The 19,149-nt window shown below is 40.8% G+C and overlaps 1 protein-coding gene across 2 annotated transcripts in view; it reads right to left on the bottom strand.

Moving 5' to 3' along the window:
- Positions 1–1,737: 1,737 nt before the first annotated feature.
- The window catches only part of LOC135918572 (proton-coupled folate transporter-like), a 147,722-nt gene continuing 130,310 nt past the window's right edge, over positions 1,738–19,149 (bottom strand). For both annotated transcript variants that reach the window (XM_065452187.2, XM_065452188.2), the window contains 3 exons: positions 17,213–17,296; positions 15,290–15,446; positions 1,738–12,215 (listed from right to left, as the gene is read on the bottom strand). In XM_065452187.2, the coding sequence (XP_065308259.2) occupies positions 12,131–12,215; positions 15,290–15,446; positions 17,213–17,296 (326 nt within the window). In that variant the 3' untranslated portion in view covers positions 1,738–12,130. The remainder of the gene's footprint in view (positions 12,216–15,289; positions 15,447–17,212; positions 17,297–19,149) is intronic.

The following is a 19,149-nucleotide window of genomic DNA, read 5'->3' as shown; positions in this document are numbered from 1 at the left end:
GGCCCCCTCCCCCCTGCCGCCTCCGGATCCACCAATGCTGCTATATATATATATATATATATATATATATATATATATATATATATATATATATATATATATATATATATATATATATATATATATATATATATATATCCAAAGAACTAAAAGGATAAGATTTTCATGTGCAAAATATACAAGAAAGCGTGTAAGGTTAGCCCAAGCTATTCGCCGCTCAGTATCGCGCACCCATGAGTGCCTTTCCGTTTTCGAGTGCTGTATAGTTTGGCTTGTCTGCGCGAGTGCTCTTTCTATGAGGAATAGAAGATGGCTTTTATACATGACGCTACGACAAGATTGTGCGGCGTTTCTTACGCAGACAAAGAGCTACTTTTATGTTTAAGCTCTATATGCACAAGACGTGTTCTTCCTGCCGCACTACGTCTGTCTTGAGGTTCTTCATGTTCTCTTCGCCAATTCATGCCTACGGCGCTTCTGGTCGCTTACGTGCATTAACACGCCACGCTAGTTTTCAAGGCCTGCACGTCGCATTACGGCGAGACACACACGAGGCGAAACCTCCCAATGCTGTCGCCAACGTATGAACGTGACGGCAGCCGAAGCGTGTAACGTGTCCCGACTCACATCAGCGCAGCAACTCCACTGGCCCTGCCTCCTTTAATTCTTGCTTCAGATATAATGCGCTTCACAGCGACGCAGCGTTCTGAAAGTCGTTCGTCACTGTACGGAGCGTGCGGCGCGGAAGATATATAACGGCATCACGTACGCGTACCATCACACGGGCACTTACCTGGACCGTCTGGGATTAACGGCGTGCCAGCACGCAGCCTTTTTTCTCCTCGACAAAGGCGCCCCGAACGGACGAGAGATGCGCCGTACGCAAGCTACGGGTTGATTTAGTGAACACATGTTAGCGTCGGCAGTGAGGCTGAAATGAATAGGTCGCTAATCGATGCGCGGTTGCCGGAGCGGAGAACGGAAGGCGTGACTTGCCCATCGCGAGAGCAAGTCTTTCCCGCAACGGTGTAACCGGATTATTCACTATACTCTCTTCTCCTATACATGACCAGGCTAGCCCCTGTCAACTGGCCCACCTCGGTCGTAATTGGGCGGGGCGTTTGTGCTGCCCGTGTTCTACTTGCATCCTCGTTTCGCACGCAGGCTCTGCGAGTACCTACTAACTTGCGCAGCTTTCAGTCATTCTAGGCGAGACGCCACGAGGACTAGAAAAGGTCAAAATAATTGTTCTTGAATGATGAAGGAAATGTTACACCCTGGACCTTCTAATTGGGATACTGGAAAAGCTGTAGCCAGACGGGTCGGCGTTATTTCTAATCGAAGCACGCGAGCGCCTTTGCATTCCTTCCAAATTCGGGATGCAATCGGTGTTAACAGTGACAAACCCACAAACTCGCACTCAGTGTCGTAGCTGCACAGCCGCTGCAGGTAATTGTTTAGAAAAAGAAACCGTCAAAGGATGACACGCATAACCTTTATGTGTGTGTGTGTGTGTACACACACACACACACACACACATATATATATATATATATATATGTGTGTGTGTGTGTGTGTGTGTGTGTGTGTGTGTGTGTATGTTATTATATATATATATATATAATAACATATATATATATATATATATATATATATATATATATATATATATATATATATATATATATATATATATGTTATTCATCATGCTCACCATTAATAACCATCTTCGACACATTTGTAACAGTAAGAGAATTTATTGCAGATGATTACAATATTGAGTAGGTTCACTTTGTGCTGGAGGTGCAAAATAACAAAGCTTCTTAAAAGGTAGTGTGTCTCCCCAAGACCCCTAGGGATCTACCGAGTCCAAAGAGAAAAAAAACAACAGTTGGCAGTGCTTCATGTTGTTTTTTTACAAAATGTTCCCTTTGCATAAACTGAGACGCAAGACACCACAGGTATAGGTGTGAGACTCGTGTGTCCTTACTGAGGCCATCATTTTGCAGAATGTTCTAAATCGTGATACTTCACAGCAGACTTTTCTTCAATTATATGTGCATGACTGAAAGATGAAAGTGTTAGTTTCTTACATAACTATCCCAAAATGACTGCAAAAAATGTTCTATAGTGTTCGATGAGAGTCATGGCCATCACCAGTGACACATGCGAATTAACACAAGTAGGTAGGATAAGGTAAAACAAGTAGGATAAGGTAAAACACTGACAGCGATCACTGAATGATGAACGTGCATCAAGTTTCAGAACATTGGCACTACCTACTACCATTACCAAAATGGGAAAAAAATTGAGAATGTGTCTACTTTCCCACAAAATGAAAGAGGGTGAGTGATATCACAGCCATGTTAAAGATTATGACACCAGACTTTCCCAACAGAATGAAGCCATTGCAGCTGTTCGCAAAGTAAACGGACAAATGATCATGCAGACATGCCCATTTACATTCACAAACATACAACTTTGCAGATTGGTAAGGACAATATTTATAAAACAACATACTCTACAGACTCACATGTAAAATGAGTATTCTTACCAATTATTTAGCATACCGAATTTCCGCTTTGTACTATATGCGGAACCAAACCAAAATTTCAGTCAAAATCAGGCTCAGTGTTTTGACTTTGTTATTGCTACATGCCTACTACTATCATCCTCTAGTGTACAGGATGATCCTCTAGCCAGCCAATTTGTGCAAGTGAATCGCAAATGCATGGCGAGTGTCCTGCAGAACCTGGTGCATCACACTTTTAACAAATGTGGCATTTCAAATGCACTCGGCGACATGAAAGATGATTATCTCTTGGAAGAATTCTTGGACAGAGAACCGTCCAATGACAATTAATGAAGTGCAAAGTCTGATGTAAATAAATGTTCTTGCCAAGTTTACCTCACTTTTATTGTATGCGTATGACTCTATTTTTTTTGCTTCTTTCTGTCATCTCGCCTTTTATTGTATGCGGTTCTACATTAAATGCACGTTTGTATGGTCAGCACCTTAGCTATACTGACACAAATTTCTTAACCATTAAGCACATTGTAGTGCGCCTACAATTCAGATGGAAGGTGTATGTGCTCATATAAACAGCATAACCTTGCTGGCATGTGCTCTTACATTTTCAGTGTATCGCACCGTTGAAGCCCAGTCCCAGTAAAAAGACAAAAACCAAAAATGTATTACAATGTAATTTGATATGGCATCATACTGCAGCTTTCCTACACAATACTTTCAGAATTTAACACAGCAAAAATGTCAGGTGTATCTTCTAAAACAGCAAAAAAAAATAAATATCACGCTCATTGCACACACCATACTACATAATTAAAATATATGTCAATTACACTGGTAATGTGGACACCTATGAGGCAATCTTGCCATTAGAAAGGGGCATAATTTTGTCAGAGGTATGTAAGAAATGATAAACTTCTATTGAAAATGTCTTCATACCTTAAATAAATTGCTCGATAAATCCTTCTCAAGTTAAAACACTGACTAATGGCTCACACTCAATATTTCATAGCTTGTGAGTGTTATGAGTTGTCTGCCTTGGCGCTCATTGGCCATACCTTGACCTTGCATCATAAAACCTCAAATATCATAATCATAAGGGTTGTGGTTTCAATGCTTTCTTGCTGTGGTAGCAAGGAAGATGAATTAAGTCAGTTCTTTTATATCTGCAATAGGGAATTGACTACAGACAACTCATCAATACACCCATAACAAGCAACAGGATTACTCCTTACCGCTCAAGAAGAATGTCAGGTTGCTCACTTTGAGGAATCCAGTTTTACACCTTTCTTGCATCTTGGCTGGAAAAATCTTTGTGCTTACATGAAGCAAGCCACACCATTTTATTCCAGAAATGCAGTTCTGGCCTATTAAGAGGGCCCTGAAACACTTTTCTATCTAATGATAGCATGGCATCATTATTAAAGGAGGCTGTCTCATGAATCTAATTCGAAAAGAAATTGTTTGACTCTTTCAACTATAAGTGGAGCCATCGTACCGATAGCCGGCTTTCTCTCTTTTTATTTTTGCTGGCGCACTGGAAGCTACACAATGGAGATGTCAATTGGGCAAGGCCCTGGCCAAAAGTTTAGCTTTGCAGTGGCGAAACAGCTCGTCGCGGCACCCCATGGTGGCCGCAGTAGACTACTAGCTACCCAGCCCATTGCTGCCATCTCGCAGGCCACGTGCAGCTGACGCAGCAACGCGCAGTGCAAAGAATGAATTCTTTTTCTGTCTTTCTGAGATCGCAGACATATATATTTTGCATTTATTCAACTCGAAACTAGAAATTCTGTATTACTGAGAATGCTCTTATGATCACGAAACCAGCCAATAGCGTTGGTGGGTTCAGCTGCTTTTACTGCAGTAGCGAGAAAAAGCAATTTTTTGCCATTCTTGACACGAGATTGTAGGTTCCCTGCTGAGGCAGTGCAACAATATTTTGATGACATGTTCAGAGCAGCCTCTATGATAGATCAGCAATGTTTTCTTACTATGTCAAAAAAAGTGTTTCAGGGCCCCTTTAAAAGGAAGCTTTAGCTTGGGGTTTCCTAACTCTTTACATAGGAAAGGACAAATTATTTTTTTCAACAACCACAGTATCAAATTTGACGAGATCTGTTGCATTGAAAAGAAAGAAATTAAATCTAGTAACTGTTGGAAGCAAATTACTGATTTAGACCATCAATTATTTACTAAAGATTGTTCAAAACAGTAACACTTCGAAAACCAATACCATCAGGTTTACAACTCTATAAATCAGCAATGAAAACTGATATCACAATTCTCTAAGCTGCATCTAATAATACATGTAAAGCAGACAAAACTTATGTGTCACACATGGCTTGTAAGTACACCACTAACATGTGAGCAGGACTTTTACAAGACCCTTGTAAACATTGTAAGAAATTTACCTAATATATAAATGAATATATCAAATTTGTTCACTGTGCATGTGCTAACAGATGCAGCTTACAAAGAGCGATTTCTGCTGTTGGTGCGAAATTGCAGTTTTGCAAACTTAATGCTTCTATTCTTTTCTGACTTACCGATTTTCGTACAATCTTCTAAAAAAATAAAAGTTAATGCCCTAAATCAAAATTTTGCTTCTAACAGTCACTAGAATTCAAATTTCTCTATCTCAGAAAAGCATTTCTATGTTTTACATGTATTTGAATAAGGTGGCACCGGAGTTATGTCCGAGCGAAAGCTTCCTCTTAAGTATAAGTCTCTACGGTCCTCAGCAGTGGTAAATGCAAAGTAGAGCTCTCAAAATCCCCCACCACACTTCGTTGAAATGCCAAGTCTACCACGTGTACACATAATAGGCGGCATTCCAGAACCCTTCTCAATATAAAATCTTGGCTATGCCAGTGGTCCAAGGAATGTTCTTTGCTCTATGCCACTTACGTGCTCAAGCTCCATAAGCAGTCACAATCACTTAAAAAAGTTTCACTGTTATTGTAATGTACTTACATACATATATGTTCAACTAGAACACACAGTGCAAAATAGTACATACAGAAGTATGAGAGCAACTTCTCTTAGCTGCTCATAGAAAAGGGACAGCTTCAAAGAGAGCCAATAAAACACTTAAAGGTATTATAATCAAAATAAAACAAAGCAAGAATGTGTGTGTTGAAAAGCACACTATGAAAGACTTCATCAGGTGATAATGACAACATGCAGGTATGTTGCTGGGATTAGAATACTAAGCACAAGCTCTCAACATTAAACGAAATCTGATCAATAAGTAACAATGGTTCACCACATTACAATGTTACATGCAATATCAAATAAACAAGACAACTTAAAGCTGACCATCAGCAACCATATCACACAAAATAAAACTTTCTTGCAACTAGATTGTTTGACTGCTTTGTGGACGGAGTATGGAATATACCCAGTGTAAAGTTTGAACAGACGCTTCCAACATTAAAAACTTCCTACAAATACAAAAAATACAAGCTCTTCAAGTTGTGTGACCAGTACAGTTGTGCACAATTAAAACAATATATGACATGTCTCCTACGCTACATATATGTGGTTATAAGCTTTCTTATGGGAGTTTATACATTGTCATATGACATAGCGCTTGTCTAAATCAATAAAGTGCAACAAATATAATATTATACACTGTCAGTTACAGTTCTACTAGAGCCATTTCAATAAACAGAAAGATGTGAACACCATAAGTATCGCTTTAACATTTCCTTTTAACAGAATAAGCTCAAATACTTCCTCATTTGCAATTGTGCAATGTTTGGATGATGCCAGTAACAAAATTGGGGTTATGTAACTGTGGAACTTAATGAAACAACGTGACTGTTGAAAATTAAAGAAAATATTTTTTTTAATGTTGTACAGTATTTTTTTTTTCAGTCGCGAATAAGAACTTAAATAAACAGCATTAGGTCGATTCGATGAGGGGTTGAAACAGGTGATATATATGAATTTCTTTATTGTTCCGATAATCTTGCAAATTACGCACATGTGACTAAATAATATTAAACCACTTATTGTTCTTAAAGAAAGCTATTAGTAAATAGTAAAAAATCGTCAAAGGTCAGTGGCCTACGACGACAATTTTACTAAATGCGTTTTCTTAAGTTTGCGAAAATGCTTAAGGCCACGCAAATATAAATACATCAAATTTATTTATTTACAGTGTAAATAGAAGGGAAGGGTAAGTAGCTCATGGCATTTACTGGATTTGTGAACAAAGTGAATTTTTTTAAAAACTCATGAAAGCAATACATTTTTCAAACATGCTCATCTTTGGGAGTCTGTTCCTACTTCTCTGTACATCACAGTGTGTTGCGATTGACTACAGAGATAGGCCTTTGGTGGATAACAAACCTGTGCCTTTTTAGACTTCTACGAATCTTTAAAGTAATAATTTCTTTTTACTCAGAACATCACAATTGGAAAAATGTTACTTTATTGAAAAATATATATGGAACAACGTTTCAATCTTGCTCAATGTGACCAAAATTGTTCTCTGAGGACTGTAGAATAATATTATGAAAAACATTTTGCATCGTTTTTATTGAGACAAGGTTACAAAGGTTCGAATATTGTGTTTCGAGGGTATTTAGGGTCGGTGGAAAATATTTTTGGACAGAAAGAAAACTGTCTGAACAAAATGCACTCGAATCGATAGTGACTTCAGCAATGAGGCCACTTTTCCTCGTTAACCGGAAGCGAGCAGCTTCACAACCCTCCACTTTTCTTTCTTTTTTTCCCTATTAAAGTGCGAAAATGAAAGCTATGGAAATGCAGTGGGCCAACAACGTTTGCCTTCTGCAGTGTATCTGTGTGCCTATTCAGACGCTGTTAAAGCACAGACGACAGTGAAATGCATACAGTCGCCGATTGATTTTCCGGACTCCAAAAATTCAGACATGCCCGATTATTCGGTCAGCTTCGTGGCACCGCCATTCTTCCCATAGACCATAATGTATAACAACTGCCAAAAGTTCGAACACCTTGCAACCTCTCGTCAGATTTTTTCGGACACTCCTTGAGCCAACTCGATCGAGAGCACCATGCACCGACTCTGACCGGTGCATGGTTCGACTTGCTGAACGCCATTTTTGTTTTGAGTGGAGCTTCCTTGCTGCCCCACGAAGTGGCGCTACTGGAAATCCCCGCTCATCATCATCTTTTCTGCCTGGTTCAATAAAGTGGCTCTGCAGCAGTTCCGGTTTCAGCTTAGTAAGCCATGCCAAGACAATCCAGCAGCCAATTTGTTTCTTCGCGCACGAAGCTGCGAGCAGGCCACGTTTTTTTTCGTTTGTGTGACTGGTGTCGGCACGGTGGTGTTTGCTTTGTGTGCTGTGTCGAGGTTTCGGGGATCCTACGCGGCATACGGAAACATCGCGTCAAGTCTCTAATGGCGCCGACAGTGCCCGCGCAGACTGCGCTGGGGAATGCCGGCAAGCGGGTGCCAGGAGGCCTAAGATTTATCGCCTTCCGATGTGCTCCCTACTGACGAGGAAAATATTTTGCCAAGACCTGCGCAGTGGTTGCATTGCGACTCCGGACACCATCTCATTTGACAGTTTCACAGGTGCTGACACTGCCGTACTGATGTGCGCAGAACTCGACAACGGCAAGATCATTCGTCAGGTTTCTGCTGCACCGCCAGACGATGACTCTTGAGTCGGAAGATGACGCACCATGTACGTCATCCTCCGACTCAAAAGTCATCTCTGTCATCTCCGCTGCCGTCGCATGTGGAGCATGTACAAGCAGTGACTGTGCTTTCAGCCGTACGACCCTCTCCGAGATTCAGGCTTATCTGAGTGCGCGTAAATGGAACAGTGTGCAACGGCGCATTCACGATTTCTTCAAGCCTACTGCCGAGCCCGAATAAATGCGTGGAAATAAAGGATTTCGTTTTTTTTCTCTCTTAATCTGTTCTTTCGGACACCTGTTTATTCGGACATTTCCGCGGTCACCGTGAGGTCCGAATAAACGGTCGGCGACTGTATATGCAGACAACAGCAAGGTGTGTGGCTCTGACAGTTAGCCAAATTTATAAAGAAACTTCTAAGCTTTATGTTATGTCATTTAGAACTCTTTATTTAGGTTGCAATGTGTTGCAGGTGTTCTGTCTTGCAGGCTCTGCTTAATTTCAGGCGTGGTTCAGGTTACTGGGTACAGCCGCTTGAGTTACAGCGGTCAGAGTGAGCAAGAGTGATGCACGGTGCAACTTGAAGGGGCTGGACATAGCGCTCAGGCTTTGAAAGCACGCTGGATTTTGGTTCGGTGACCATCCTGCGCATGGAAGGCAACTATGGCTAAGCCTTACAGCTGCGGCGACTGAGTTTTCTGAGCCAGCTACCTCGTGTTGCACAAGAAGAAAGTTCCTTCCAGCAAAATTTCTGTGATGTTGAAAATGTCAGTGTCTCTATGTTGTGAAAGAACTTGCAACAAGGTGCACATCCAATTAGAGATGGAGATCAGACCTGTCAACACTGCTTCAAGCGGTATGAGGATTTTATCACGGCCTTCTCAGACTCTGGGAATACCGGTGACATCTTCGTCCCTGAGGCAGAGACGATCGGTGATCTGAACAGGTGGGTACATGGAGTTCACTGATGTTTCACCTTTGAGGCCCCCCCAGTCGTGTTCTTCAATGACAAAGAAAAGCTTACACAAAAAGGAAGCAAAGCGAAATCGAAAGTGCTGTTGCAGTCAAAACTCGATCAAGGGTCAGCGCTCTCTTTGGGAGAACTGATAACCCTGGACCCTATAGGAACAATTGTGATGACTGCTTTGAATGTTTGGAAAGCTTGAGGAATGCCTACAAAGTGCCTACATCTTATCAAGAGCACCTATAATTCTTGACACTGCTGCCAGCGAACTTAAGCTACAAAAAATTCAGGTTGCCATGCCCAGTTTATCAAAGTACATGATTCACAAGGCTAAATGTTGGCATGAGAAGCACGACATAAGGGTAGCCCCAGATCCACTTCAGTGGTTTTGTCTAAGCGCTCAAGATGAGCGCAGACTGCCATGGACTACTACACAATACGTGAGTACGGGTGCTCATGACAGAGCCAAATCAAGAAAGACGTGTACGTTGTTGTTGATGGTGAAAAGCAGTACATGCCCAGAATATTTGACTCGCTCAATATGAGAGGAATGTCATATGTTCAAGGTAGCTAATCCAGACGTTTCAATGGCATTGTCGAAGTTTTAGTCCCATCGTCCGAAGTGGGTTCTGCTTGCTCCCCACCAAGAAGTGTGTATTGTGCCAACCTCAAGCTCTGCATTTCAGCACTAAAAAGTTTCCTGGGTGATGCCTATACTATCGAGTACTATAAACGATGTAATATCTGGAAGAACACTGGGATGCCATGCGAGACTGAGGTCGCATATACAATGTGGTAAATTGAAGACACTGTAAAGAAAACATTGCGGCCAATTTTGTTTGTGAAGGAATTAGTTAAGTAGATCTCCAAGTAGGCCCTGCACAACTATATATGGTGGGAACAAGCTGCAGCCATTTGTGAAGTGAAACAATGTGAGCGGCAAGCATCCCTCGTGTTGTATTTTGATTTCACATGAAACTAGACTACCATCATTTCAAACGAGATTCAATACTACCACTGGAGCAAAAAACAAGTGCCAGTTTTCACCTGCGTTATAACCACCATAAGAACAGCACACAGTTGTTATAAGCGATGAAATGTAGCATTATGCAGCCCATGCTTGCTTCGCATTAAGCAAGATTCACAAGTGCTTGAAGACCCACCACAAAGCCACGTCTTCTACGTAAGTTAGCCAGTGTTAACCACTTTAAAAACAAATTTAAATTGTATGAGCTTTTAGGCAAAAATTGTGAGTCAGTAAATTGGCTGTTCTCTGTGACCAGACATGGAAAAAACTCATGTGGCAGAGTTTTGTGGAAGAGTCTAAAGGATCAAGCTTCTCTTCAGAACCTAGGGTAGGAAAATAGAAAACTAATACAGCCGGCATTTTAAATAGCCACACCACTAGAAGGCAAGCTCAAAAACATCCAGCTGATTCGTACACTTGCGAGCGAGATTGACTGTTTCTTTGATGAAACAAGGAAGGAAATGGGAACTCATCACCCGTGTGTGAGGCATCCATGGCATGCTTGGCTATGCAGACCAGACGTGACTTGCTCTAAACGTGTTTTGTCTATGGCAAATACTGCTGCAACCAAACTTCACATCATCAAAATTTTTAAAACTAGATTTGACTGCGTGCGCTGCGAAAATGAACACTTTTGTGTTAACTAAACCAACAATCTTGGTGACTGCTATCCAGGAGTACATCTCTTTCCCTATCTTTCTCTTTCATAAAGACCTTTAAACTTGGACTGGCGCAACAATGAAACACATGCATTGAGTGAATGCATCCATTAGCATCCAAGATGCTGATTCTCTTTTGTGCAATAAGATGAAAGAGAGGAAAGCAGCCACTCGGTGTGCTTCTTGTTGACAAGGAATGTCCGTCACTGTATTAAAGTCACAAGCTATGCTAGCGCATTTCATTCAAATAGTTCTTCGTTTCCCGAAAATATTTTTCACCGACTGCAAATACCTCATCCTTGCTGTTGAACAAGGCTCAGAAGAGAAGGAAACGTGTCCTTGCATTACCTTTTCGCAATAAATGCTCATTTCCGCACTTTGGACAAGTCTTGAAACACAATATTTGAACATTTGTAACATTGTTACGATAAGAATGATGCAACATGCTTTTTCATAATATTGTTTCACAGTACTCGGAGAACAACTTGGGTGACTTTGAGCACAATTGAGAGGGGTTTTCGCATAGTCATTTTTCAATAACGTAACATTCTTCCAGTTTTGATATTCTGAGTAAAAATAGTTATTACAATAAAAATTAGTAGGAAAATAAAAACTGTGGCAATATAGACATCCGCTATATTACACTTGCGTGGCTTTAAGCATTGCTGGGGATTTAAGAAAAAGCACACATGAAATTGTTGCCATTGCCTGACAACCTTTAATAATTTTTTTCATGTGACGAATAGCTTTCTTCAAAAACAAGAACAGTTTAGGACTATTTAGTCATATGTGCCTAATGTGTAAAATTATCAGAAAAATTAAAGAATGTCAAATGTACTACTTGTTTCGATCTCTCGTGGCAATTAGCATGTGACAACATAAAATTTGCCTATGTGCCTTTTGAAATGAGCAATGAATACTTAAGTTGAGGGATACGGTGATCAAAATTAGAACTAGTTAGTTTGATAGCCCCACCAGCTGCAAATCAATTCAACCTTTTCCTCTAACCATAATATGCAAAGCCTCACTTCTGGAGTACATGCCTGATTACATTGCCATCATTAAGGACCTGTTATGCTAGGATGCTCATAGCTTTCAAAGCTATTCTTCAGTTTACAATTGCCAACCACTGGATGGGCAACTTCGGAGGCACCATTTCACAATCCAAGCACTCTGCTGCTGTACCGGTGTTAAGGTGAGAATAATATGGCACTTCTCTCCCTGTCAAATATGTACACAACTCAAAGTCACCCTGATCAGCCGCTCGCACTCCTGTATGGAAATCATGAAGTCAGCACTGTCCTTGCGGGCTCTTTCAACTCTCCACAATATTGGAGCTCATGCTTTCCCCCTCGATTTCAGAATAAGGTGCCTCCCTCTTGAATCGAAAGTACAGGTATCTGCCAAAAAAGAACCAATACAGGAAAGACTTAACACGTGACACTATACACATCCTAAATTTTACATGTTCACTGTTAGTGGCTATAACTACATGACTATGACTACATGGTCATTCATTATTCAGAATGATGAAGCAGCAAAACGCTCACAATACATAAATGTACCCTTGACAAATACAGTTCATTCAATCAAAATGACATTTGCCACCTGGGCTGGACTCTCAGCCAAGTATCAATATACAGTAAAACCTCGTTAAACCGTACCCACTTAAAAAGTAGTTTCATTTTAAAAGTAGTAAAGTGAAAATCCCTGACTCAGCGGCCATTGAACATAATGTGTTTTGTATCCGCATAAACCATACCAGCTTATTGCATACGTATCGGTTAACACGTAGTACTTCCACTTTTCGTTGTGCAAACACGGCGGCGTGTCGTCTCCATTGGGCGGCCTGGCAGAACAACAAGCCTCAGAAATCAGAACAACAGCCTCCAAGCGCACTGCGCGTTTACGCGTGAAGCCACGTAAACATCACCGGCACCGGCATCATTTCGGCACCGTGCCCGAGAGCGTTGTGGCCTGTTGTGGCATCATGCAAGCGAGGACTCGCGTCATGCCAAAGCTCGGATAAAGAGGTTGCCGGGTGCTCAGCATAGAAAAATGAGACATTGTTTGTGCAATCGAATGTGACACTAACAAGTCGGCACTCGCACGCGACATAGATATACTGTTAACACATGCGTAGGCAACAACACCAACAACAACTATGGTGTGTTGCATTTGAAATGCGAAGAAATTACACGGTAGTGCTGCTGCAACCGCCAAGAGATGTCAGCTATGAGGTTCGACTTTTAGCCATCGTTGCCTCTGTTGCCGAAGTGTCGCCTAGCGACACTTCCGATGACATAAGGATGCCACGGAAAGCAACAGCACAGGTGATTCAGGCCCTACAGTGGCAGAAGCTGCATGTTACATCAGCTTCATGAATGCAATCATCGCGACGAGAACAGCACCCTGCATTGAAAAGGTGCCCCGCAACTTCTGCAACGCTATCGCGCCTGTGCACGGAGAATATGCAATGCCAACGAGGAATCTGCCATGCGAGTGTTTGCTGACAAGAGGGGGCTGGCTGAAATGCTGGCTCACAGCTTCAGTAAGTTTGAGGCCACTGTCGTCACTGCTAGGCCACCGCGGCATAAAACGAAAATAACACTTTTGTTCCGTGAAGTGAATAAATACTGCATGTTTTTTCCGCTTTCATCGCAGTCTCTCTGAGTTCTGTTTTTGACAGGTAAGTGGGTGATCGCAAGCTATTTCGGTTAAGCAGTACTACCATTTAGTACATGCTTTTCACGAGCTCCGGCCAACTACGGTTTAACGAGGTTTCAGTGTACTAGGTAACTGCATATGTATAAAGAATCCGACCGCATTGTGGATGATGCAGCTTGTTAAACTCCACCATGCCGTGAAATTGTCATGGTTTAATAATGGCAGAATACAGAACATTGTGGGTCTTTAAGCTTTTACAATAAGCGTGATTACCTCAAAAGGCATTTTAATAACAAAATAACTTCATAAACGTGTTGAACAAACCACTCCAATTACACCACTATTAGAGAGGTGATGTAATATAGTGTATACAATATTAAAGCAAACTGTAAAATCCTTTCTATAGTTCAGAAGGGAAACAGCCAATCAGCTGAAGTATTTGACATCATCATACCCACTGCACGTATGTGCATGTTTTCTTGCTAGCATTAGATGGCTATAGATAATCAAGTGAAATGCACGTATTGTACTAGAACTGTAACGCTATAAAGCACAAGCGAATTGCAATATCAGTCGAGTGGCCTTTGAAGTTACATCTACTTTTACCTAAGGAAGTAAAGCCAAACTCAATGAATGACAAGAATTATTGGAAAGCAATGTCTTAAAAACTGCACTGTGGATTATGAAAAATACCATAGCAGAAGGCTGCACATTTACTTGGATTCGTTAGGTTTCTGTATTAACGAAATACACTCAATCAGGAAATGTGTTCAAAATTCTTTTAAAGATTGGGAAATGTGATAATTAAGCTATTTCTTTTGGTGTGCTTTTACCACAGAGGCATACATTTTTAAATGATTCAAGGTAGTAAGTGATTATAATACCACTAATAGCTTATTTACCTTCTGCCAAAAGCAGCAAGTTTATAACTTCTTAACTAAAGCAGTCAGATGACTAGTCCCAATGCAAGAATTGAAGACCATCAAAGAGTTGGAACCAGTCCTCGACATGCAAAAAGCTGATGCTGCTAATTTATGCAGCGAAATAAGTTCTGCTCGTTTTCACGCAGAAAGCCGAAGCCGAACTGTCGAAAAGCACAGGTGTCACACCCTTTGCAGATTCCCATGCGTGACAGGACTTTTTACGTCTCACCGTCAGGTGAGCATGAAGCAAACAAGATTGCAGTTTGATAAGGGTGCTCACTTCAGACTCGCCCAGTGGGTAAGTGGGAGGCCAAGTAAGGTGAAAACTCATGAGCATCTGCTAAGAATTTGGCAACTGTGCTCTTCAGTAGTCCAGTTTCTGCTTGCTTGGTGAAATTTGCTGGAATTCATTGTGCTGCGGAATTCACTGCGGCAGCTTTTTGCATGTCTAGAACTAGTTATGAACTTCTCGGATTATTCGGTCAACTATTTTGGTTAAATATTCAATCAGAGTCATTTCCTAAGTACTTCTACAATTACTACCACGAGTCATCTTACAATGTGCACACTTGTAGTAAAAGCAATACCGAGGAAATCACTTGATTTCTGCATCTTGCAAATATTTAAGAAATTTCAAAAGTATTTATGGAAACACCCTGTATGTGTGCATGGACGCTTTTAAATCCCACTTTCAATATAATGTAACCACTGTGGCTGAGATTTGATCACATGATTTCGCACACTCGTGGTTGTCAGCAGAATGCCACAAACACAGAACTACAGTGACTGGCCTTAAGTTGAAATGAAAATCTAAGCTGAATCTCCATTGCCAAATGAAGCCATTATTAACATACCAATAACGAAGTTCTTGGAACTGAACTTACAGGAAAATTCCAATGGGGATGATTTGTAGAGCTGCAGCAAACTCAAAGCCAAAACCCTTGAAGAACTTTGATGTGGCTGGATAGAGGCCATTGAACAGTAATGACCCTGTGAACATGGCAAAGGACTGCAGAGCACTCATCACAGCAAAAGCCTTGCCTGCAAGCAAAAGAAAAAAAGTCAGACAAGTACTAATAGCTTGTACTAACAGCAACAGCACAGTCAACATACCGCTGTCTTTTATTTTATTTTTTTGCTTGAAGAACAACGATGAACAAAGGTATTGGTGTACTTGCTCTGGGCACACTTTTGATTCATTTAAAGAAAATAACGAATTTGTAGACATCCGAGTCTAGAATAAAAATGCTGCTGCAACAACTCTTAAGGCTCTGATGACAACATGACAACTACTAATGAACTGATTCTTTAGGGACAACGAATATGGCTAGCAGTTCCAATAGCTTCAACTAAGGCCCTCGAGCTTTTTTATGCATGTTACTTCACCATGAAACTGGAAACGAGACAATTATTGTTCATTGTAAAGTATGTCAAGTTGATTGCCAAGGACACAAACTATCCTCAGGCCTCCAAGCAACATAGATGCTTTTTATATCCTAGACAGATGACATAATTTACATATTTAGGTTCCATGACACAGTATAAATCTAGAACTATATATGTCTGCACACAAGTGGATATTTGCCACTATGTACTTTCGTTAAATTAAAATTTGAGTTCTTTGAATGAAATGAGCTCGCATGTATAAACTATGTTGTTCCAAGAATAAAAAAATAATGCTACTCTCATGAACTGAGGGAATCGAGATTGTTCAGTCTTCTGCAGGTAACTGACTACCTGGCATCGTTTGAGGTTCTTCAAAGAGCCACCAGGTGGATGAACATGATCGTGTAAGGTGAGAAACTGTGTGTGTGACTCAATGTGGGTGCTACAACAGCAGCAAGGCAATGACGATGGCAATAGTAACAATAATGGCAACATCATGAATGAGTGACTTCTTGTACATTGGTAAAAAAAACATTACGACCTGTCCCATTACGACCAGGCTTATTCTGGAGACGGTACAATATGGGAAAAATTGTCACACCCTCGCTTTTGTAAGCAACTTATTGCTATGTGATGTGATGCAGGTGTAGGGCAGAGGTAAGGTCGAAAATTAAACTTGCATTTCACCCCTGCATCTGTGGCCTAGTGGAAACTGGCAAGAGCAGAGATGTTTTCGCTTTTTTAAGCAAATCATTGTTATGTGACGTGAGGCATGCGCCCATCATCTCAAGGTGCTGGCTGGCATTGGCACAAGAGATGTATGCATGTGTTTGTGGCCTAATGGGAAGAAAATTGGGCTTTTGTGTTGGGGGGCCAGGTTTTGACTGCACCATCGAACACACAATTTCATTTTCACTGAAGACGGCCAAAATGAGGCAAGACAGGTACCTACCAATCCATCCACTGCAAAGAGCCTGGTATGAAACAAAGAATGATCCCTATTAAAAGCAAAGCTTTCTTTAGAACTGCATATTTAAGTCCATGGTGTACAGCCCTTAGCTTAAGATGAGTGCATGCCCAGTTGTTCATGTCAAAGTGTTTATTTTGTTTCATATAAAATACACACCAGGCACACGATTTGGGCATAAAAGCCATGATGGTTGTGCAAGTTGGTTACAAGCTTTGTGTATACTGATGCAAGCAATAAATCATGTTGATAATGACAATATATTACCATGGGTATGTTCAGAAGGTGTCCAGGTATCCTGACCTTTCATCATACTTTTTTACCATTTAGCTTTCACAGAAAGTATCAAGCCTGAATTAGTTGGCTACAATGTACAAGTGGATGTGCTAACCCTGCCTGATTTATTGTAAGGTATCTAGGCTCAGCAACATAAAATGTGGCAGAAATGAATTACCTTTTTCATCCACAGCTACAATCTTTGACAGCAATGCACGAACTGAAGGGCTCGTAAACTCGCTGAAGACAAAAAGTACAGGAACTGCAAAATTGCAAATAAAGAAATACAAAAGAGATTTCTCAGGTCAGCATGTTAGCAAACTGCAAAGCAGCATTAGTTCTTGCTAAAAACTTTCACGGGTAGAAACGAATCAGACATACTGGAGAAAGCAAGAGGGAGGAAACAATATAACTCAAAATTATTCATGTTTCACGCTGCAAAAGCACATCAGATTAAACGGCATATATAATATGCATTAAATTATTAATATACTAGAAGCAGGAGGGCAATCTGAGCAAATGGAACCACGTATGTTTTAACGTGATAGCGTTAGGGCCCCGCGTCGCAAATAATCTGGCGTTGGTGTCCGGTGTCGGCATCTCGATTCCAGCGTCAACCGTCGTTTCACCAAAAATAACTTCGAACCACGCATACCCAAACACGCAGGCCCTTTATGTAGCGCAAGGAAGTTACTGAACTAATTTAGTTTCTCAAGGTAAAATATGTCAGAAAAATCATAAAGTATGACTTACACACAACCTACAGACATGATAGCATCAGATTGTAATCTGAATATATGAGAATACAATTACGTTCCACGGAAACTAGAAACACAAACTCCTTTCATGAATCTCAAAGCCTATAATGCAGCGTGCCCGGTTCCTTGCAACAGCTCCATATGGCACTCGCCTCCCCCATATCGCGGCCCATGCAAGAGGTCGTGTTTCTACCAGAAATCTCGCCTTTGTGCACAGGCTTCGCCACCAGCATTTCCCGGTAAATATTGCAGTTACATAAGGTGCAGTTGCTGAGAAGCGTGAGAAGCAGTCGGGAATCTTTGAATGCTATTGCGTTCCACTCTTAAAGGTGAAGCTTAAGCGTCCTTCAAACTTTCGATGCCTTGTGTGTATCCCGGCAATGAGTATTTTCAAACACCATCAAGTTAAACAGAAACTAATTAATCAAAATTTAACTGATAATGTATCAGCTGACCGTTAACTCAATGAAATACTGCAAAAAGCACTGAGGAATGCCTGTAGATAGACAAGCTATCTATTGCAAAGCTTTTAGCCTAGCCCACAACTGGAAATCCATAAAACACACTGACAGCATTGATAGAATTGACAATATATGGTATGAGTCAGATACACAACTGGTAGCCACAGAAAGTTGGTTCCATCTAGTAAATATATAAAGCACCTTGCTCTCTTTGGGAATTATTGGAACATTTATTTCTGGCCACCCATGCACACAATTCATGTGGAAATGTCTTGCAGTTAAGCCAACACATGCACATGAAATTACAATAAACACTTTCAAAGTAACCATCACTGACTTATGGTGTCTTAAGGAGTACTGGCACAAAAATTTTTACTTGTCACCTTTTATGTTAAATGGGGGGCCAAGTACTCTAAGTCCTGGAAAGAATACTGGCAAGCAGCAGGTCACCCTGAACAATTTACTATAGTGATCATTTCTACGAAGCAGTTTCGGCCGGTATCGGTACACAAAAGGCAAATGTGTCATAATGTCATGATATATTGGATTGCTGTTTATTCAACGGTAGCAATTGATGCACACAATACACGCACAGCCCTCTTCTTTGCTTTTTTATGCACTACATCATCATACCTAGCCTTGTCGCAATGATATCACAGTTCGACATTTAGAAACCAATATTAGCATCAAACTGAATTATCTTTAAGTGTTTCTCAACCTTCACACTTCCTAAATGTTATCCTTTTACATATGCAAAGCATGCGGTAGAGTTTCTAGGACCTAAAATACATGTCAGTCCTTCTTTAATAGACAAGGACCCCCTGGCCAAGCATGGTACCTTAGCACAGTATATTAGTATATATCAAGGTATATTATTTTAATTATAAACTGGATCC

The sequence above is a fragment of the Dermacentor albipictus genome, chromosome 1 (assembly GCF_038994185.2).
Source record: "Dermacentor albipictus isolate Rhodes 1998 colony chromosome 1, USDA_Dalb.pri_finalv2, whole genome shotgun sequence".
NCBI lineage: Eukaryota > Metazoa > Arthropoda > Arachnida > Ixodida > Ixodidae > Dermacentor > Dermacentor albipictus.
The sequence above is the reverse complement of the archived record's forward strand: the minus strand, read 5'-3'. Positions and strand labels throughout refer to the sequence as shown.